This window comes from Lemur catta, chromosome 3 (assembly GCF_020740605.2).
Source record: "Lemur catta isolate mLemCat1 chromosome 3, mLemCat1.pri, whole genome shotgun sequence".
NCBI lineage: Eukaryota > Metazoa > Chordata > Mammalia > Primates > Lemuridae > Lemur > Lemur catta.
In genome coordinates, this window is record NC_059130.1 from 24,556,608 (window position 1) to 24,580,099 (window position 23,492).

Below are 23,492 nucleotides of genomic sequence, written 5' to 3' on the forward strand. Positions count from 1 at the left end.
AATTGGCCATGTGAAGAAGGGTGGTGACACTCTTATGGACTCTGTCCTTGGAGTGACTACCTTGCTCCAGAGAAGGGCTGCTGTCATGATGGAGGATGAGTCACCCAGGAGGGCACTGTCCTTTCCTGGCTCCAGCTCTCTTATGGGCCGAGAAAAGATATATCTGATATCTAAAATTTATCTCACCCACTGTAATTTGACTCCCTTCTGTAATAAGCAGACTTCAAAATGAAAACTTGACTGTTCTTCTATAGCAATGAGTAACCATACAATACATGGCCTCTTGGTGAGAGGCCCAGACACTAGAATGTTCTTTGTTATAAATTTCTCTATGCCAAATTCTGCTCAAAATTAATCTCAAGGAAGTCTTGACTAATTACAACCAACCAAGCCTGACCATTTTGCATCCCCTCAACTTTTATACATTCAGCATTGGAGTTCATCAATTTCCCCTTGCTCCTGTGTTCCTGATCTAGCTCAGAACCCGTGGAATCTGGAGCTCTTTAAGCTCTTCTGTCTCAGTCTGGTGTCCAAAACAGAGGTCTATCTACAGAGGGCTTGGGACAAAGTAATGATAACCTCAAGTTTAACAAAAAAGTCCAGAAAACTTTTCTTAAAGAATGTGTTTTAGTATCAGAAAGCAGAGCCTGGTTGGAGAGGGGATGTGGAAAACAAAGGGGACTAATGGGTGAGAAGGCAGGAAAAATCTGACATTTTCTAACCTTGAATTAAAAGCTACCACTCAGATTCAGAAGACCACTACCAGATCTCCTTGTTCTCCCTGTCACTGAAAATGAGGACACACCAGGGCAGGTGTGGCAGAAGGCTTCACCTGTGCATCAGAGGATAGTGGGATCCACTTCACATTCATGTAGCTATGCAGCAGATGCAATTTGACCTCTAGGGACAGAATTACACTGTGAAAAGGAGAAGAAAAGAAAAAAAAAACTTACTGTGACTTTTTAAAAGCAAAGCAGTGTGATATGGTTGGGAAGAAGGGAGAGGGCTACATAGCTTGGGACTCAAACAGGGTTGGGTCTGAATTAGTTCCACCAATTAATAAGCTTTATGACCTTGGGCAAATCATTTCAACTCCCTGAAACTCAGTTGGGTTCAATAATGAGTATAAATAATATGTATCCTGTAGGGCTGTTGCGAAGATTACAACACTATTTGGAAAGGGCCTAGCATGTCTAGAAAATAGGAAATACTAAAAACAGTAGCCATTAATATTGTTGTTGCTGTAAATATTATTTTGAAGAGCTTTTGCTTTTTTTTTTTTTTTTTTTTTTTTTGAGACAGTCTCATTTTGTTGCACCGGCTAGAGTGCCGTGGCATCAGGCATCAGCCTAGCTTACAGCAACCTCAAACTCCTGGGCTCAAGCGATCCTCCTGCCTCAGCCTCCCGAGTAGCTGGGACTACAGGCATGTGCCACCAAGCCCAGCTAATTTTTTCTATATATTTTTAGTTGTCCAGCTAATTTCTTTCTATTTTTAGTAGAGACGGGATCTCGCTCTTACTCAGCCTGGTCTTGAACTCCTGAGCTCAAACAATCCACCCGCCTCGGCCTCCCAGAGTGCTAGGATTACAGGCGTGAGCCACTGCACCCGACCAAGCTTTTGCTTTTGATAATCCATCAACTCTGGATTTTTAAATCAAACCCTCTTAGCTGGGACCCAGTTGCAGGAGCCCAGAAAAGGAAGCACTGGGTAAGAGGTAAGGGAGGACCTTTTACATTCATACATTCTTCATAGGGAAGCTGTGGACAGGAGAAGCCTTAACAAACTACAGGGAGGTAGAATGGGGGATGAGGGGCGGGAAGAAAGGTATTTTTCTTGCTCTCAGTTTAAATTCCAGAAAGGCAAAAACTCAAGCTATTTTGGTCAACTATTAATATTTAAAGGCCCTCTCACTTGGGCTGGGGTAAGAAGTAGTAATTTGATTATCATGATTTTTCTGATCATTGTTTTGGGGATTCTGGGGTGTATCTGTTATAGGAACATTCTTCCTATTGTAAGAAAAGAACAAATCGAGATCCCAGGATTCCCATCTCTTTCACAGGGAGAAAAAGCAGCTGCACAATGCAAGAGTCCTGGTGCCCATCGTGCCTTCAAGCTCTCCATCTTCCCAAACACACTGGAGTTAGGATGTGACTGTCTTGCCTCTGAGCTGAGGGAAAATACCTGAGAAATGGATGCTGCATGTGAGAGAACCTAGCTACAAAGTAAAATGAAAAGGCTAGACCTGCCTCACCTGGCCAATCGGACATTGTCATTGTCATCTTTCCCCCACTCCCAGCCTTTTCCAGGGTCTACAGCAAAGTGCAACGGCAGCAGCTTATGTTCTGAATCTGTAAGTGGGATCACAGCTGGGGAGGAAAAAACATGCCATTAAGGAGTCTCCTTGAGGAGCGAGGAAGGCAGCTGAACACAGAATTACTTCACTAAAATCATATCACAGGCCTCTACTTGTAGTCACTTTTCAATGCTTACGTATGAATTACCTCTGGCATTAAAACCAATTAGCTAGTTTCCCCTACCACTCAGCACACGATTTAGGACACAAATCTCCATGACTCCCTATCAGTCAGTCAACTAACTCTCATGATGTTCTTGCCAATTAATGTGTATTCAGGGAATTCAGAGTCATCATTAAGACAAATGCTGCAAAGAATCACTTAGAAGGTCGTACGACCTTCATACCTAAGTCCTTTACTCCACAACAGGGAATATAGGCCATGTTTTTTCCCCAAACCTTTTTTTTTTTTTTTTTTTTAATGAAAACCCTGGTATATCTTATAATTTAGTAAAACAGTATCAACATACATGGTCTGGGCTTGCATGTCACTTAATTCTTTCCTCTTACATTAGCTCTCATTCCATTTTTTCAAGTAAAAATAATACAGACAAAAGACACTTCATTCAGCACCTTGTTCCTTGGCATTCTCCTTCTGCTCCATGGACACAAGTGCAGAAAAGTGGGCCTGATCATAGGCAAGCACCAGAGGGGAGCGGTGACACTGGTTGGCTGGGACCTCCAAAGGCAGATAGATTCCCCCAAAGGGAATAGGGGCAAATGCTGCAGGAAACCACAAAGATTATTAATAAGGCTATGTCCTTGCCTAGTGGACGGTACCCCTACCCTACTCTGCCAACTGAGTCCTCCTTTCACTCCATCTCATTTAATAATTCTTTACTAAGAAGCCCTGTCAACTAACCCCAACTGCTTCACACTGAATCTCTTAAGAATTTTGCATTATTCTAATTTATACTTTGTCTATATATCCCCTTTCCTGCCTTCCTCCCAATGCTTAGTCCAAGGCTCTGCGAAAAGGGGATTCTCAGGGTGGACTGAGGATTGACTGGCTGACTCACCTTCCCCTCCAGAGTCCCTCAGCATGGTGTCTGCCACAACGACTATGGGCCTCCTAAGCACATGAGCAAGAACAAAGACGTGGAACTCTTCTAGGCTCTCATATACAGGCTCCTCTGAACTCTCCACCCTAGAATGGCAGGAGGGGAGAGAATGAAAGGATGCAGTAGAAGGGAGAGGGGAAAAAAACAAGAGATCCCTGAAGACCAGTTCTGCAGAAAGAAAAAAGAGGATTGTCCTTTCCTGGTTTTCCAATATTAAGGCTGTCATTGATATGATTACTTTATGCTACTAATGGCTGTTTTTACTTCAGTTTCAAAGATTGGGAAATCCAAGAAAAGAGATTTGAAGGCTTGGGGGTTAAAGTGGTGTTATGTTTCTGGAGATAATCCCTATCTCTCAATATTCATCCTACTCAACAATCTCTCCCAACTCTCTGTATCTAGTAGCTCAATACACAACTGCATAGCCTCATCCTGCTTACTCTATACACAACCACCCATCCATCATACTCATTGTATCTTACCAAAAAACTCCAAAATTTCTCTTCCTATGTTCCTTTACTTAAAGAATAGCCTCACCATCTACCCATAAGCCTAATCAGAAATTGTGAAACATTTACTGTGCTTTAATCTCTCATCTTCAATTAATCACCTGGCTTGACCAATTCCATCTCCCACATGTTTATCTGTCTCCTCTGGCCTATCTTCAATCCACCACCTGGTTCACATCCATGGCCCTCTTTCCTAATTACTACAACTGCCTCTTGTCTCACTCCTCTCCACTTCATCATCCACTCTGATGTCAGTGTGTGCAAGTACAGTGTGACAGATTTGCTCCTGTTACTCATACTCAAAATTCAGTGGCCTCCCAACCTCTAATGTTATTCAATATTGCGTGCTTGTTACAAACATGGATTTATGGGCCTTACCTCAGTCCAATTCAATTGGACTTTCTTGGGATAAAGGTCCAGAAATCTGCATGTTTTATTTTTTTTTCTTTTTCCAAGAGACGGGGTATCTGTCACCAAGGCTGGAGTGCAGTAATTTGATCATAGCTCACTATAACCTCAAACTCCTGGGCTCAGGCAATTCTCCCACCTCAGCCTCCTGAGTAGCTAGGACTACAGGCCTGCGCTGCCACACCCAGATAATTTTTTTTTTTTTTTTGAGACAGAGTGTTGTTGCCCAGGCTAGAATGAGTGCCATGGCATCAGCCTAGCTCACAGCAGCCTCAAACTCCTGGGCTTAAGCAATCCTACTGCCTCAGCCTCCTGAGTAGCTGGGACTACAGGCATGCACCACCATGCCCGGCTAATTTTTTTTCCTATATATATTTTAGTTGGCCAGATAATTTCTTTCTATTTTTAGTAGAGACGGGGTCTCGCTCTTGCTGGTCTCGAACTCCTGACCTCGAGCGATCCACCCGCCTTGGCCTCCCAGAGTGCTAGGATTACAGGCGTGAGCCACTGCGCCCGGCCGATTTTTTCGTTTTTTGTAGAGACAGGGTCTTGCTATATTACCCAGGCTGGTCTTGAACTCCTGGCCTCAAGTGATCCTCCCACATTGTCCTCCCAAAGTGCTGGGATTACAGGCATGGCCTCCATGCCTGGCAGAAAAATGCATTCTAAATAATTCTCCCAGATTATTCTTATGCACAACAAAGTTTGGATAGGTTATAATTTTTAACTTTTTATAATGGAAAATTTCAAAATTTTAAACATATTCAATACTAGAAAGAATATTATACTAAACTCCAATGTATCCATCACTCAGCTTCAACAATTATAAACACATGGTCAATCTCATTTCACCTATACCTCAGTCTATTTCCCTATCACCCTTCACCGACATCCTACCAGATTATTTTGAAGTAAATCTTGGACATCATATCATTTCATCCATATATATTTCAGTTTCTATCTCTAAAAAATAAAGGACTGCTTTTAAAAAAAAAAATACCATTAATTTCACACTTACAAAAATTTAATAATCATTTAGACATTGTTTCCTAATTGTCTTATAATGTCCACACATTCCAATTGGTTGATATGTCTCTTAAGTGTCTTTAAACCTACCAGTTCCCTGTTCCTTTTTATTTTCCTTGCAATTTATTTTTTGAAAATACTGGGCCATTTGTCCTACAGTTTCCCAAAGTCTGGATGGGACACAATTTTAATTCCTTAGCATGGCGGAAGACACACCTTAGCATGGCACATAAAAAATGGACTACCCAGCCTTATCTCTCATTTTGTACCACATACTCTATATTCCAGCAATACTACCTGTAGTTTCTAGAACGTACCATGCTGTTACACACTTTTGTGCCCTTGCCATAGCTCCTCTCTTTCCTTCTAACATCCTCTTAGCCCAGAGCTCTCTAGACACTGGGCTGCGGTAGCCCAGTGAGAACTCCATAAAGATTATTTCCTGCTCCGCCACTTAGTCATACTTACCCACCACAGTTGGTTCCATTGGTACCTAGATGCATTCGGGGTTCACTTGAGGCAAGCTTTATCAGTTCATTCCATTCTTTCTGCCATTCTTCCTCTGTGTATACCAGCCCTGACTGTGTGAAAGACAGGCAGGGGACATCAAGCAATTAGAGACTAGATTCTAAGAGGCAATACCCATTCCAGCGTATTCACTATTACCCCACTCTCGATTCTCTTAGCACTTGGTTTACAATTGTACCACAAAGTTAAATCTCTTCTCTCTTTCATAGTCGAGATCCGTAAAAGAATAGTCTATGATCTTTCTCACACTTCATCTTCCATTCTTTCTTGACCCATTGCAATATGGCTTCTGTTTCTGCGCTCTACCCTATCATCAACCCCCCACATACCACTTTGCCTAACTGACTCTGGCAAAGGACAGTGACCTTCTAATTGCCCAATTCAGTGGAGTCTCTGGTTCTCATCTTTCTTCACCTTCATGTGGCTTGTTTTCCTCTTTAAACTTTCTTCTCCCTTATCTTCCATTAACACTACTTTCTCCTATTTCTCTGAAATCTGTCTACCCCCAAAATATTGCTGTTGTGGCAATGATTTTAGCCTTGGTTCCCTCTGGGATCTCTTCTAATGCCATAATCTCATCCACTATCATCCATATGTTCATGACTCTAAAATGTCCCTCTCCAGCCCAGATTTCCTCTTAATTTCTATATTCATATATCCAGCTGCCTACTGAAGACTTCCATCTGACTATGGCTATCTCAAACTCTAAGTAGTCAAAATAGAACTCCTGATTCTTCCCAAACCCACTCTTCTTCCTATATTCATACCTTAGTGAATAGTACCAACTATTACCCAAATACTCAAGCTAGAAACCAAGGAGTTATCTCCTCTCTTTCACTCACCCCACACCTGCATCCGTTCAGTCAATAATTATTAAGCATGAACTACAATGCACCCTTAACTGGTTTTACTACTTCCAGTCTTGTATTCTTCTGATCCATTCTCTACAATGCTACTTGAAAATGTTTTCTCAAATTAAAATCCAATGTTTGCTTCCTGATACAAATTCTTTTTAAAATCTTCACCATCTCTTAGATATAATTTAAATTCTTTATTTGTTACATATGAAGCCCACTTCCTGGCCCCTAACCACTTCTCTAGTCTCATTTCTCACTGAATTTGCTCTAGTTCCTGAGATGTACCATGTTGTTTTATACCTCTGAGCTTTTGTCTAAGTTGTTTCTTCTGCCTGGAGCAGCCCATACTCTATCCACCTGGTGAACAACTTCTTAACTTACAGGACAGAACTCAGGTAACACTCCTCTATGCAGTCTTTCCTAAATCTCCCTGGTAGATCAACTACTCCTTCCTTTGTGCCCTCTCTCCCCAACTGCTATACAGACTTACATCATAGAAGTCATACATGTTATACTTTGTTGCAATTTTGTATTTACATGTCCATCTCCTCCTACTACTCTTAAGGGCCAGGATCATGTTGTATGCTATTTGCCCCATGCCTATTATATGATCAGTAATCGATAAATATGTGCTAAGTAAAACTATTATTTTTATCAAACGAGAATGTGCAATGGTACAAGCAATTTTAAAATATATTGGTTTTAGAATGTATATAGTGATTTGGGAGACAAGTTTACCTTATTAATTTTATTTGGCTGGCATTAGTATTAAAATAAGTTCACACTTTTAAATGCACACTGACAAAGTAAAATAATTCACACTGGAAATTCATCAGGAACAAATTTAATAGGAATTAAAGAACTATTGAGAGCACACTTTAATAATAAGAAAATGCAAAGCTATTTCTAATTTGTAAAATGCTATCCCAAATTTTATTTCAATTAAAGATAAAGAGAACAACACACAGGTTATATGGGGTGCTCTGGTCACTTGGATATACATATCCAGGAGGATCTGTCTCTCTCTTCCTCTCACCTACTTTTGCTTCCTGTTTTAATATACACAGCCACTAGGTGGTGTACACTTCTAGTTTTAACACTTAAGAAAATGTTCTTACTGAGCTTTAGCACCAATTTCAACACAAAACAAGGAAGCCTGGAAAATCAAAACTAACCTAGTTTGGTATTAGGTCCTAGGGAGATATCACTCTCAAGGTGAAGTATAATGGTATGAATGGTCTAAGCTAAGACAATTAGGTAGGCTACATTTCCAGTATGGAACTTATATTGGGCTGAGCAAAAGGAATAAAACAATTGCTCCTTCACTAGCTGCTATTCTCTATTCATGTATTTCCACTGGGGAGTTTGAGAGGAAAGGATGACCGACCAAAGACAGAACTTGGGTATTTCTGGATCTCCTGGTTAAGTAATATCACAATCTAACCCCATCTTTAAAATAACAACTATAATAGCTTTAATAACTGGAATTAGGCAAACCTATTCTCTGTTACTACCATTTCTTTTTCTTTCTTTCTTGAGACAGGGTCTTACTATGTTACCCAGACTGTTTTTGAACTCCTGGCTTAAAGCAATCCTCCTGCTTCAGCCTCCTGAGTAGCTGGGATTACAGGCATGAACCACCATTGCTGTCATTTCTACTTAATAGCTGGCATGCTCTGGTTTGGTCTTTTCTTGTCTCTGCAGTGGTCCAACCTAAGGTTCAGGTATGATCTGAACTCAACAGCAAAGAAGGCAAAGCTGACTACTGATTTGCTGTGCGTTCTAAATTCTAGGTTGGCTCTAGCTCAGGCAAAAGAAGCTTTCCACAAGGTCTTGCCCAACTTTTGGTGGTAATAAAGAACGTCATTTATGTGGCTTTGCCCCTGCGACTTCATTCCCTCAGGAATCTTCTGAGGCAGATTGGCTGATCAAGGACAGGATATTGATCTTAATATCATCCTACCTTCAACAATTGGATTCTTTGTTTTTGCGAAAGAAACGTAACATATTTTACTTACATATTTTAAATCATCGGGACATAAAATTCTAAATAACTAAAATAAATAAATCTCTTACTTCTATATTTTTGCCAGTTATGATAGAGTAATAAAATGAGAAAAAAAGAAGATGGAAGAAAAAGGAAAGCTTCAAAGAGATATTCTCACATCCAGCACTAGAAACACTGAGCCATAAACATGGCAAAAAACAGATATATACGAAGAGCAGAAGACACAAACACAGAAGACAGAGAGAGAACCAGAGGAAAGGGAAGTGACAGGGAAACTTTTCTGTGAAGGACCAGATAGTAAATACTTTTAGGCTTTGTAGGCTATATATTACAACCCTGCTGTAGTAGGAGGAAAGCAGTTAACATATGTAAACATACATGAAATAGGCAGGACTATGTTCCAATAAATTTTTTTTTTTTTACAAAACAGTCATAGTGTGTCCAACTCCTATTATGGAGATAGAAAATACAAACAATCCATTGTTATTTTCTTACATAAAAACAGCCATAACATTTGCCAAATCCCTGAGAAGTGTCATTCAAACTCAACATAACAGAGATGCTTTCTAAAATTTTAAATAAACAAAAACTAAGCATATGAAAAACAAATGGTATATATGTCCATTTCTATAAGGGTTGAAAATATATATCCTTAAAAATTGGTCTAGCCTTATTACAAGCAAAAACACAAAACAATACAAAAATCCTATAGAACTGTTATATCTGATTTTGCAAAAGACTGCCACTAAAGGCTACTGACCACTTATCAGATGAAAATGCACAATGTTAGATACTTCCTCTACAGAGCTCAGCTTCCCCACACCAGTTCTCATGACTATCAGAAGGCATTTACCCTATGATGTTATCGGCATTTTATACAATTTTCAGGATTAAAAAGGGAGTAACACTGACCTAAATACCTGGAGATATTTCCTACTGGTAGGCACTGGGTGACTTTGGGAAACAAGGTGCTCCCACCCAAGCTCTCCCACCTCTTTATTCTGCTGTGTTTGCTGCCATCTCCAGCGCCTTTTCAGTGCTTCCTTCTCGACTCCCTTCTCCATCAGTGCATACAAAGCTTTCCGCAGCATCAAGTCCCGATCATGGAACCCCCACATGCCTGTGGCAAGAAAGCATGACCATAAGACACCTTACCTTGACTCAATTCCACTTACCAGTTATGATACACAGACCCTAGCATGAAGGAAATCAGGCTAAAGCCCAAGTTCTAATAAACCTGTGATTTAGGGAAGAAGTACATAATCAAGAAAGAAAAGATGTACCTATTCTGGAGGTTCAAAGACTTAGAGAACTTGAAAGTGGGGGATATACCCCATCCCACAAACTCCTGACAGCAAGCTCTTACTCCTGAAGCAAGTCTAACAAACTAAAATACAGAGTAGCAACAGGTATGACTGGCATGGCACACAGAAATCAGCAACAAAGCTTGAGGGGTAATTGAAAAATGAGGACTTTTTAAAAAAAGCTCAGGGCAAATAATATATTGAGTTATAAACAGGCTTAACAATTTAAAGTAAATAAGTATCACAAAGGACTGCTGAAAATCTTTTTTATACACCAAAAGAATAAATGCTAAGTAGAATTACACACACACACACACACACACACACACACACACACACATACAAACACACAGCTATATACCTCTTGCTTAACTGTTGCTCATTACTCCTAGGGGTGAGCTCTCAGAGCAAGGCCCAGGCTAAACTCTGTGCTCTCCTCATATCTCCAAACAAGACTGAAAACCCAGGGTAAGGCTTGCTCCCATCTCCTCCTGTGCCAACACACACAAAACACACATACCACCTTGCTCTGAACCATCGCTTCTGCCTAAGATCAAGGTTGGCTAGATCAAGTCACGTATATGAGATCTGAGTCAACTGCTTTCTTTCTAGAGGTGAAGGACTGCTTTCAAGACTCACCAAGAGAGGCTGCATGCAGGAGGCAGTTCCCATCTCCAGTAGTTGCCAAAGGAAGCAGCCTCTGACAGGTGGGGTCAACACTCACCCACCAGTTCAAACGCCCTGCAAAAACATGACAGTGGAGGAAAAGAAGTAAATTATCCATGAAGTCTTTCCCACTTCCCTATTTCTAAAACAGACTGCAAGTTAGCCTCCCCTAGGAAGCCTACTAGCATAAAACCATCACTTCATTACTCTTTACATCTTTTTCACTTATATCTAGTCAGGCAGAATCTGGTGAGCATGATTGGTTAGATCAGTGGGTCTTAAGTGGGGACAATTTTGTCCCAAGGGGACATCTGCCAATGTCTGAAGATACATTTGCATGTCAAAACTGGTGGGGAATGCTACTGGCATCTAGGGGGTAGAGGCCAGGGATGCTGCTAAACATAATGTAAAGCACAAGGCAGCTTGCATAACAAAGAATTATCTGGCCCAAAATGTCAATAGTGCCAAGGTCAAGAAACCCTGGGTTAAATGATGAGGCCAAGGTCATAAGTTGAAATGTGTTGGCTGCTTGGTCTGGCTCTGATTCCTTCCCTCTGATCAAGAGACCAATATTTTTTACTGTAGCAAAGAAGCTCAGCATAAATCCATCATCAGTAAGACAAAAAAAACTCAAAGCATGTATTTAAAGTGTTCTGCAAGTACCACCTACATATGAGTATGTCAGCATGTGTGTGGTGTGACTTTAAAGATGAGAGCAACAAAACAAGGTACAAAAAGCACCTAAGGGCCGGGCGCGGTGGCTCACGCCTGTAATCCTAGCACTCTGGGAGGCCGAGGCAGGTGGATTGCTTGAGCTCAGGAGTTCGAGACCAGCCTGAGCAACAGCAAGACCCCGTCTCTACTAAAAAGTAGAAAGAAATTATCTGGCCAACTAAAATATATATAGAGAAAAAATTAGCCAGGCATGGTGGCACATGCCTGTAGTCCCAGCTACTCGGGAGGCTGAGGCAGTAGGATCACTTAAGCCCAGGAGTTTGAGGTTGCTGTGAGCTAGGCTGACGCCACGGCACTCACTCTAGCCTGGGAACAGAGCGAGACTCTGTCTCAAAAAAAAAAAAAAAAAGCACCTAAGAAAATGAGTCTCAATTCTGTATAGTCATCCCACAATTGCCAACCCATTATTTACATGAGGAAAATATTTTATGCATGATGCTTACAAGTTTTCTTGCACTAATGAGAAATTTACAGAAAGAAAACCTTGCTTATAAATCTCACCAGCCTAGATAACTTGTTAGCTTTAAAAAAATTATATGTATATGGTTAGTATAGGTTATAAAATGAAAAATAAAAGCTTCCTTTCCATGCTGCATCTCCCACCTCCAGTCTTCCTCCCATGGAATATATTAATACGTTACTAGCTTTCTCAGAACTCCCAGCTGCGTCGTCACCCTATCATATTAACTAATTTTAACAATAACTTAAGACAAACACAACTGTAAGGTAAATAAATTTGGGGGGAAGGCTCATAAAATTTTAAAAAATTTTTTATATTTAATTTTTTTTTTTTTCTTTTTGAGACAGAGTCCTACTCTGTCACTCTGGCTAGAGTGCAGTGGTGTCATCATAGCTCACTGCAACCTCAAACTCCTGGGCTCAAGCAATCCTCCTGCCTCAGCCTCCCAGAATGCTAGGATCATAGGTGTGAGCCACTGTGTTCAGCCAGGTTCATACAAATAAATGTGACTTTCAGATTAATCAGTACTGTGTATTATCTACAGCACTGGTCCTTTCTGTTCACAGAGGTATTCCAGAGCCAATTATAATTTGTTGTATTTTTTTCCATGTATTTTTAGGTATTGATTCCTAGGCCTTTCACATGTATATCTGTTTTCCCTTCCTTCAAACAAGAAATATCCAAAGTGTCTAATCTGTATCCTTTCTCTAAATTCAAAAAGCACCTAGCTCAGTACATGTTTATCTGACTCCTGACTTTGATGGTAAGCGTCCACTTAGACTGGACGCTACTGATCAGGCCCAGCCCTTCCATATGGCTGCCTATAGGTGTAGCATAGAGGGAAAAGCACAGGAGAGGAAACACTCACTCACCTGCCTGTTCCAAGGCAACCAGCATGGACTGCTCAATGAGGTCTCTCTCTATGAAGCTGCGGAAGTCTTCATTGTACACAGTGAGATCTGGAAGCTGGAAGGCACAGATGGGCATTTCCAGGGGGTGCTCACTGCTCCCCCCACCCCCACCATTGGAGGAGACATGGGACCGGGCCAGGGAAACAATGCTGGAGCTGGCGTGGGAGATGCCCCTAGACAGGCGTTTTTCTGCAATGAGAAATGGAGTCACCTTAGAATATACACAGCCCACTCAGAGAACTTTCCACTGATGGGGTGATGGTTACCTCTCGACAGAGTTTACAGTCAGGGAAAAACGGATTCTAACTGGCTACTGAATGTCACGACCCCTTTTTTCAAGCCAAATACAATGGGAGAAAACACAGAAATTGGAGTTTTTGGCAGGCACTCACATTAGCACAAAGTAACATATTCCTCTTTCTACCCCTGTTTGGAATTTGCCTGACCTCCTCTTTCTCTGTCTTCTTCCACTTCCATTTCCCAACAGATAGGGACCCATTCATTTAGCAACTTCGTCATCGTTTGGTGGGAGAAAGAAGGAGTAAGATAAATGGGGTTTCACTAGGCTAGATTTAGTCAAATCGTTCTCTCTGGTAATTCTCAGGATCTTAGAGAATACAGAATGGACTTCCATTACAGAAAAGAATATTAATGACAAATCTTACACATATTTGGGAACTTTCTTCCTATATCAATAACATTTATTTAAATTATTTACTACAACTTTTCTTAATACCCATATTTATCAGAAATTTATAGACAGTCAATTCTTAACATGTTACAGAGGAAAACTGTAATGCAGACATTGCCCCAAATCATTTCATTTGTTTTGAATACATGGCACTTGTAATTCCTCAGCAGATATTCCATTGTGATTTGCTCAGTGTAGTATTATAATTCATTTGCATGACCTTAGTTATATAATGATTTAATGATTATCAGAAGGGAACAAGAGTTCAAAAGCATGTTGGGTAGCCATTCTTAGTCCAATATTTGCCAGAGTTGATACACAAAACATATCAAGAATTATCTAAAGTTATTTTAAAGTGATGTTATTTTAAAATATTTTTTAGGTATTTAAAAAATACCAGATATCCATGGTAAAAAATCAAAATATTATCAAAAGGTATAAAATATATTTATAAAGAAGTCTTCCTCTCATTCAGAATTCCTGATCTCTTCCCCAGAGGCAACCTTTTGTATGCTTCTAAAAATTTTTATGCACATAAAAGCACATGTAGCTTTTAAAATCATCTTTTAAAACACAAACAAGAGCATACTACATATATTTCACCAATTCTTACTAAGGACTGCAGAGTATTCCATAATATGGATGATTAGAATTTGTTTAACCACTCTTTTACTAATGGACATTAAAAGTTTTTGAGCTTTAATTACTGTATAATGCTGCAGTGAATATCCTTGTATATTGCATATGTGTTTATATATGTATATATTTAAAGGACATATATATGTATACACACATATATACAAATATATTATAAATTCCTAGATGTGAAATTGCTGAGTCAAAGAGTGCATTTTAATTTTTATAGATACTGGCAAATATTAACAAATTACCCTCCAAATAGGGAGATGGTAGTGACCCTTTTAATTCTACATGTATGTGTACCTTATCTCAACAAATAGATTGTTATCCTCCTTTCTCTATTTCTTTCACAGTATCTGAAGAAAGCTTTCATAAAGGATAACACTCAAGATGCAGAGAGACACTTAGGGGCTCCAGCACCTGGACAGATTGAGGCTGCCTCAATCTGGGTTTGGCTTGGGGATAAGGGGAAGGAATGGATCACTAGGACTTTCTGACTCCATTTAGCAGTCCCCTGCCTTCCTCCTCCATATACAGAAACCTGCTCCAGTTACTCCAGTACCTTGAATGATGTCATCCTGCCGCTGTAGGATGGGTCGGGGAGGGCGAGTTGACTCTCTATCAGAAAACCCTTTCTCAGGGGTCCTGGAGCCACCACTCCCTTCACTAAAGGATGGTGGTAGGTTCCCAGCATGGACTTGACGTAGCTGTTCAAAATCACTGAGAGCAGCACTCACATCCCAATTCTTTCCTGTCAGGAGACAAAGCAAAAAGTGAATTGTGCACTCAGAGTATAGGAAAATTGGTGAAAGACACGGAAAGATCACACTAACCATCCTATAAAAACTAGCAACCATATATTCATGCACACTGAATCATTCTTCTTTTCCTTATCATGCTTTAACTTTCTTCCTAACACTTCAATCTAAAATATCAAATTTCTTTATTTACTTATTTATTGTCTATTTCCTAAATAAGTTCCACTAATAAATGAGTTTAGCTCTCTCTGATCTAAAAGAGCTCTCAGAGATCTAGTTAACCTAAAACTAAAACTTCCTTTTACAGATAAAGGAAATAAAGCCTAAAGAATTAAAATGACTTGCCTAAAGTCACAGCTAGTTTGTACCATGGCCCAGCAGGACTCAAGCCCAGGTCTCCTAACTCTGAGATTCAAAGAGGTTCTTAGCCTAGATGTGCGCTTTAGGGCAGAGGTCCCCAACCTTTTTGGCACCAGGGACCGGTTTCATGGAAGATAATTTTTCCATAGATGGTGGGGGGAGGAGAGGATGGTTTTGGAACGATTCAAGCACATTACATTTATTGTGTACTTTATTTCTATTATTATTACATTATAATATATGATGAAATAATTATACAACTCACCATAATGCAGAATCTAATGTTGTCACTGATCTGACAGGAGGTGAAGCTCAGGCAGTAATGTGAGCAATGAGAAGCAGCTGTAAATACAAATGAAGCTTCACTCCCTCACCTGATGCCACTCACCTCCTGCTGCGCGGCCCAGTTCCTAATAGGCCAAAGACCAGTACTGGTCTGCGGCCTGGAGGTCAGGGCCCACAGCTCTAGGGTATCCTAAACCATTGAACTTATATACAAAGTTATGATTTTGTGCATTTCTCCAGTAAAAGAGTTTACTAAAAAAACTCTAGTAAACTCTCATCAGCTTATCAAAGGGAACTATTTAATATATTTCCCCCCAATTTAAGAATCACTACTCTACTGAAGAAATAATCCTAAATAATGGATTTGTCATAATGGATTTTTCTGTTGCTGTCTCGAGTTAAATTATTCAACACATAGGTATTTCATAGTTTTTCACACTTTCTGTTCTATTCCATATGCCACTACCTTAATTCAATTCCTATCACCTACTGTCCTATCAATCCACTCTAAAGAATCCCATGAGATTAATCTTTCTAAAGCACAGTTGTAATCATTTCAGTTCCATAATCAAAATCTTTTTTTTCTTTTTTTGAGACAGGTCTTACTCTGTCACTTGGGCTAGAGAACAGTGGTGTCATCATAGATCACTGCAACCTCAAACTCCTGAGCTCAAGCAATCCTCCTGCCTCAACCTTCCAAGTAGCCGTGCTACCATGCCTGGCTAATTTTTCTATTTTTTGTAGAGACAGGATTTCACTCTTGCTCAAGCTGGTCTCGAACTCCTGGCCTCAAGCAATCCTCCTGCCTCAGCCTCCCAAGGTGCTAGGATTACAGGTGTGAGCCACTGTGCCCGGCCCATAATCAAAATATTTAATGGCTTTTCACTGCCTGTGGAATAAAACTTAGGCTCCTTTGCCTGATATTCAAGGCTTTCTATGACCTGGCCTATTTTTCTGGCCTTTTCTCCACCTGAGCTCTGCCTCCTGTCAGATCTATGGCGACAGTAGATTCTGCATTATGGTGAGTTGTATAATTATTTCATTATATATTATAATGTCATAATAATAGAAATAAACTACACAATAAATGTGCTTTAATTTCCTTATCTGTGAAAATGCAGGGGATAATAAAAGTGCCTACTTCATAGGGTTGTTAGGAAGATAAAAGGAGTTAAAAACAACTTTGAATAATGCTTGGTTTTACTTATGATTTTACTTCTAAACCATTACATTCACCATTTGTTATGACTCCCTTTGCTCATTCTGCTCCAGTCACACTGGCCTTGCTGTTCCTAGAACATACTAAGTCTGCTCCTACTCTAAGGCCTTTCCATTAACAATTCCCACTGCCTGAAAGAGTCTTTCCCCAATATATCTACATAGACAATTCCTCATCAGCTTTAGGTATTTGCTCAAATGTCACATTCTTAATAAGGCCCACCCTGATGACCTAATTAAAAGTCACCACCCACTTCATTATTCTCCTTACTGTTTTCCATAGCACTTAACACCTTATAATATACTTTATAATTTACTTTAGTTAACATGTTTATTGCTTATTGACTATCTCTCCTGCTAGAACATGAAGGTAGGGATTTTTGTTTGTTTTGTTTTGTTCAACATCTAGAATAGTACCTGGCACATAGTAGACACTCAATAAATATCTGTTGAATGAATGGAGGACTTTTGTCCTGAATCAATCAATGAATGAATAACATCTGCCTTCAGTACCTGCTATACAAATCTCTCTTACAAGTCTCCTTAAAGTCAGGTCTTCCTAACAATCAGTATGTCCCAAACTGAATGTCCATCATCCTCCTTCCCAAAACTTGCTCCTTATCCTCCTCTTCTGTTCCCTAAATCAGTAATGGCATCACAATCCCCTCAGGCCCAGAAACTTCAGTCATTTTCAGCTCCTCACTATCCCTCAGATCCCACTCTTTCTGTTCTCTCACAACCCAGTCGATCCTCAGGGTTGTTTGTACTCGGAAATATCTCTCAAATCCATTCCTTCTTGTCCATTTTTAGTGCCACTGTCCCAATTCAAGTCCTCATAATCTTTACCTAATCTTTGGTCTCTCAGGAAGGAGCTAACTGGTCTCCCTGCTCCTAATCTCTCCCCTCTCATATTTGTTCTTTATACTATAACCAGAGTTAACTTTTAAAGGAAAAAGGCAAGGGACAGAGAGAAAATGAGGATCAGGTCCTTTGATTCCCCTTTTAAATTATATCTTAAATCCATCTATTTCTCTCTATTGCTACCACAGTAGTCCAAGTCACCATCATGTCTCACCTGAACTATAGCGATATTCTTTACTGGTTTTATGCACTTTTTCTCTGGCCACCTTCCATCCATTCCATATCCTACAACCAATACATTGTTAAAAACTCAAATCCAATCATGTAAGTCCCCTGATTAAAATCCTTCACCAGCCTCCCAGTGAACTTAGAATAAAATGTTAACTCCTTATCAAAGCCCACAAAGGTCCCCCATATTCTGCTTCCTCGTATCCAACCAGCTTCCTACCACTCTTACACTATTCTTACTACCTTGCTCATTATTAGTTTCTCCAATATGCCAAGCCCTCTCTCACCTTACAGCCCTTACACGAGCTATTTCTTCTGTATAAACACTTTCTTCTACATCCCTTTGTCTTGCTACTCCTACTCATCCTTCAGGGTTCCGTTCAAACACCACTTCCTTAGAAAGGCCTTCCTTTCTAGATCTAAATCAGGTTTCTCTCTTCCCTCTCATAGCACTCTCAACTTTTCTTTCACAGTATGAGTGCATGCACACACCCATGTGTGTGATCACACAAGCAATAATTTATAACATAATTGTTAAGAGCCACCACTCTCAAACCCAATTACCTAGGTTCAAATCCTACTTAACTTCACTAAGCCTCAGTTTTTAAAAGTATAACACTGGGATAATAAAACCTATATTGCAGAGTAGTTGTGAGAATAAAATAATGTATCTCAAGCACCTTGCACATATTGAACATTTACAGGTTACAGGAGAAATGGAGAAAGGTTAAGGATTATTTTATAAAAGAGGATGCATTGGAACTGAATCTTGAAGGATGAGGAGAATAATGGAGGAAAGAATGCTATAGACTTAGAAAACAACCTAGCATGATCAAGGAGAGGTGACAAGTCAGGCCTGGCTGGAGCACAGGAAGTGTGCAGAAAAGTAGTAAGAGATGAAACTAACCAAGTTAAGGGCAAAGTCAGACTGAATTAGTAAACTGGAATTTAAACCCTGATCTTCTGTTTCCAAACTCATGCTCTTCTCACAGGTAGCTAAGCAAATGTCAAATTGTCACAGCTTGCTAAGGGCTGACAATCTAAAAAACTGCCTATGTATGCTAAGAACTTGCCCCTTCCCCATAGGCCCACCTGTGTCATCATATATTTTCATATCTTTATCCATTATGACTCTAAACAAAAAATCCTATGAAAATTATTCTAATCCTTCAGGACCTTAAAATACAGAACACTCAACCTTATGTGTACATACAGATATAAGTAAACAAAAGCAGCAAAATGAAAACATGAAATTAATTCACTCAATACAGAATTACTCATATAAGTCAGGGAGGGAAAGAAACAAAAAACCATGGATGATCCCAAATATGAAAATCCAAGTCATTTATATTTAAAAAGGAAGTTGTACAGATCTAGAATTATGCTGTTAGTAGACTAATACAACTTTTCATTTGCATTACCTGAGCACACACTGATAGTGGAAAAAGCTACCCCAGGAAGTTCAAGGTGAAAAAAGGATTTTTGAATTTTAAAATTATGGTGGGTCATACACAAAGCAGATCATTAAAAGTAACTTAGGGCAGGCGCGGTTGCTCACGCCTGTAATCCTAGCACTCTGGGAGGCTGAGGCGGGTGGATTGCTTGAGCTCAGGAGTTCGAGACCAGCCTGAGCAAGAGCGAGACCCTGTCTCCACTAAAAATAGAAAGAAATCAGCTGGACAACTAAAAAAATACATAGAAAAAATTAGCCGGGCATGGTGGCGCACACCTGTAGTCCCAGCTACTTAAGAGGCTGAGGCAGTAGGATTGCTTGAGCCCAGGAGTTTGAGGTTGCTGTGATCTAGGCTGACACCACAGCACTCTAGCCCAGACAACAGAGTGAGACCCTGTCTCAAAAAAAAAAAAAAGAAGAGGTAACTTAAATGTAGGGCCTGCCATATATAATCTTCCTGATAACCTTAAATGTTTCAGATCATCCTGACAATAAATATCACGTTTTACTTTCTCTTTTCTCATTCTTCCCCATGACTTCTTACCTTCCAAGAGATCTCGAGCCAGCCCTGGCTCTGCTCCTGTGGAACGGACAAAATCCGACAGGACAGCATCCATGTCCAGGGTCATGTGATCATCAAGTACTTTCAGGCAGCTGGATGCAGGTAGGACACAGATCAAAATTTAGGCCCCTACCTGAAAAAATAAACACATATGGCTTAAATTACACTGGAACAGGATGATCACAGTCCAATTTCAGCAGCTTCCTAACCAATTGGGAAAACAAATTATCCTAGCTCACTCATTCCAGGTTTTAAAATACAACAGTTTAAAATTTATTATAAAGAGTAACATTTAATTCCCTAGTTCCTTATTAACATTAATGTCTTAACTCCCACATTAACCATAAACCTGTAATACCACTGTGAATACTGCTTTTCCTCTACTTTTCTAGAATATTACATTTTGAGTTTGCTTACCTAAACTGAAAGAAGGAAGCAGCAGGCTACCACGCTAAAAACTGCCCACCTGCAATATTCTCTAACATGGTATCTTGTTTCTTTCATTCCTGGCACTTGAATACTCTGAAATTATTTTAATTAGCTGTTATCTAGTCATCTCCTCTAAAATGTAAGTTTCCTGAAAGTAGGGGACTTATGTGTTTCCCTCACTGATGTATCCCAAGCATCTATCACTTGGCACAGGGCTTGGCACACAGGTCCTTGGTAAATATTTGCTGAGTGAATGAATACTATGCACTGGATAATCTTAGGTTCTAGTGTTTTGATACTAGCAGAGGAAATGGGAGAAGCAAACTGATAGCTACAACTGCTCAAAATAAGCTATTCTGCAAAGCAGAGTAGGAATCCCAAAGGTTCATAACAAGTGTCACCCTCTGTCTACTAACTTCATGAACCCAGGAAACATGCCTACCTTAAACATGTCTTTTTTCACCCAGGACAAATGACTGCCAAATAAGTTCACCTGAAAGATCTCTTCTTTCAGATTTGATTTCGCAGAAACTGTGTCCCTGACCTGACAGCCTGGCACCAATCCAATATTCCTCTAAGGTTAACAGTCCCAACTGAGGAAGCAATAACAGAGTGAAGAATAATCTCTGACCAAATTCTGCCAGGTTTACAGTTCTCTGTAGAAGAGGACTCCATTCATAAAGTTGCCAGATACACACCTGCCTTGCCTTTTGGGGAAGGCTAAAAGCATAATTCTTTCTTTTTTTTTTTGAGACAGAGTCTCGCTCTGTTGCCAGGGCTAAAGTGAGTGCCGTGGCATCAGCCTAGCTCACAGCAACCTCAAACTCCTGGGCTTAAGCAATGCTTCTGCCTCAGCCTCCTGAGTAGCTGGGACTACAGGCATGCGCCACCATGCCTGGCTAATTTTTTTTTCCTATGTATATCTTTTAGTTGGCCAGATAATTTCTTTCTATTTTTACTAGAGATGGGGTCTCGCTCTTGCTTAGGCTGGTTTCAAACTCCTGACCTGGTGTGATCCACCCACCTCGGCCTCCCAGAGTGCTAGAGTTACAGGCATGAGCCACCACACCCGGTCTAAAAGCATAATTCTTGAAGGAAACAGGTGAACCAGGTGACTCAGGTGACTGGAAATATCTACTCCTAATCAGCCTAAAGTCTAAGGGTGACTCCCAGATACTTTTTTCTTCACGCCTACTCCTATCCCAGCACACAGCTTGTTTAATGGTATGATCAGATCCTGATTTTCCGCATTCCTTGGAAATATGAAGGCGAATAAACCGCAAAGATTTGTGGGTTATAAAACCAGTAAGATACTAACTTGATACCTTAACATTGGATTTTTTTTTTTTTTTTTTGAGAAAGACAACAAAATAGAAAGTATTCTCTCTTGTCCTATTCTGGTACTACAAGAGATCCATGAGTGCAAGGCCATAATTTCTTCATATTTATACCCCCAATATCTAGCATAGCATCTATAACATAGTAGTCAATAAATGCCTGATGAATAAATGACTAAATGAACCTCCACATCATCTACCACCAAACCAACCAATCTGAAGCTTGGCAGATCAGAAATTCTAGGGTACTTCTTATCACTCTTCTATTTCTAAGGGTCTGTCCTGGTCCCAATCCATCACGCAAAGTTTTAAAAACTAAAGCTCTCCTTTCTAAAGAGATATTAACCATACTGTCACTACTCCCTCTGCCCTCATATTATATGATTTTTACCTACCCCTATATGTATTAACTGGGTGACTTTGGTCAAATTAGTTACAGGGTTTCAGTTGCCTTTTCTATAATCTAGACTTGGATTAGATGACTCCTAAGATCCTTTCCAGGTTTTAAAAGCGAACTTCTTCAGTTTACTACAGCCTCATAAGCTATGACCTTTACATTTGCTTTCAGTCTAGGTATTATCAATGTCTAATTTATTTCCATTTCAATATCATAATTATCAGAGAGGGCTACTAATACATAAAGAATTTTTGGTCTAAGATACCTCAAATTCAACATGTCAAGTTATAAAGTAAATTAGTTCCTTACATTCAATACTTAAGAATTAAATTCCTTCAGAATTCATAGAAAGGCTTTTCTCTCCCTAATACAGGGAAGAATTTCTTTTCCAAGCCCATTTTAGTCATGGTCTTAGGTCACAGGAGATTGTAGCAGCTCAAATAATTTATATACATGAATAATCTAAAACCAAGTACAGAGCTGCAAAATAAATTTCAATCCACTCTCTAAAAAAAAAAATTGAACTAACAGTAAAGCCACTTTCATAACTTTCTGAAAGAATGTGAGAAACATACAATAAGTATAAAAAATAACAATCAGCAAAAAAATGCTCAGCAGAAAGGAGAAGAGTTGATTAAGCCATAGGCATGTTCAATTTCCCGGCCAGACAGGCTTTTCTGAGTGAGAGAAGTGAATGAAAACCATCAGTGATATGGCATCGTGGATCTCACATATCACATAGTAAATAAGATAGGTCATTCTTTTCAAAAAACATTTTTAAAAGATAATTTTGGCCAAGCACAGTGGCTTATGCCTGTAATCCCAGCATTCTGGGAGGCCGAGGTGGGAGGATCACTTGAGGCCAGGAGTTCAAGACCAGCCTAGGCAACATAGCAAGACCCCCATCTTTACAAAAAAAAATTTAAGAATTAGCCAAGTGTGGTGGTATGTGCCTGTAGTCCTAGTGACTTGGGAGGCTGAGGCAGGAGGATTGCTTGAGCCCAGGAGTTTGAGGTTGCTGTGAGCTATGATCAGGCCACACTGCACTCCAGCCTGGGCAACAGAGTGAGACCCTGTCTCTAAAAATAATAATAACTCAGAAGTCTGACATGATCTAAAACGATTTGCTTTTTTGCAAAAATTCAAAGGATTAGACCAAACTTCTTGGCAGCATGTTCTTAAATTTGATGTCTCCAGGTACATGTCATGGACTCCACACTAACCCCACCTAACAGATGAGGACAGCAGTTTTTGTTATATCAACACAAACATCTGGCTTGAACTTCTCAAATTCCAAATGGGGATATCAAAGACAATTACTAAGACTAGTCTTTGGCTCTGACTCAGCACACAGAAAGGGGAAAAAAAGTGAAAAACAAAAAAAAATGACCCCCCCCCCACGCACACAATGGCTTTCAACCTTCAACCTTTCCAATAAAACAGAG

At 39.9% G+C, this 23,492-nt stretch overlaps 1 protein-coding gene across 2 annotated transcripts in view; it reads right to left on the bottom strand.

Moving 5' to 3' along the window:
- OTUD7B (OTU deubiquitinase 7B) overlaps positions 1–23,492 on the bottom strand; it is a 56,281-nt gene that overhangs the window by 5,295 nt on the left and 27,494 nt on the right. For both annotated transcript variants that reach the window (XM_045544921.1, XM_045544922.1), the window contains 10 exons: positions 19,867–20,017; positions 14,722–14,910; positions 12,791–13,018; positions 10,697–10,798; positions 9,746–9,873; positions 5,829–5,941; positions 3,376–3,503; positions 2,930–3,079; positions 2,255–2,369; positions 833–917 (listed from right to left, as the gene is read on the bottom strand). In XM_045544921.1, coding sequence (XP_045400877.1) covers positions 833–917; positions 2,255–2,369; positions 2,930–3,079; positions 3,376–3,503; positions 5,829–5,941; positions 9,746–9,873; positions 10,697–10,798; positions 12,791–13,018; positions 14,722–14,910; positions 19,867–19,951 — 1,323 coding nt within the window. In that variant the 5' untranslated portion in view covers positions 19,952–20,017. The remainder of the gene's footprint in view (positions 1–832; positions 918–2,254; positions 2,370–2,929; positions 3,080–3,375; positions 3,504–5,828; positions 5,942–9,745; positions 9,874–10,696; positions 10,799–12,790; positions 13,019–14,721; positions 14,911–19,866; positions 20,018–23,492) is intronic.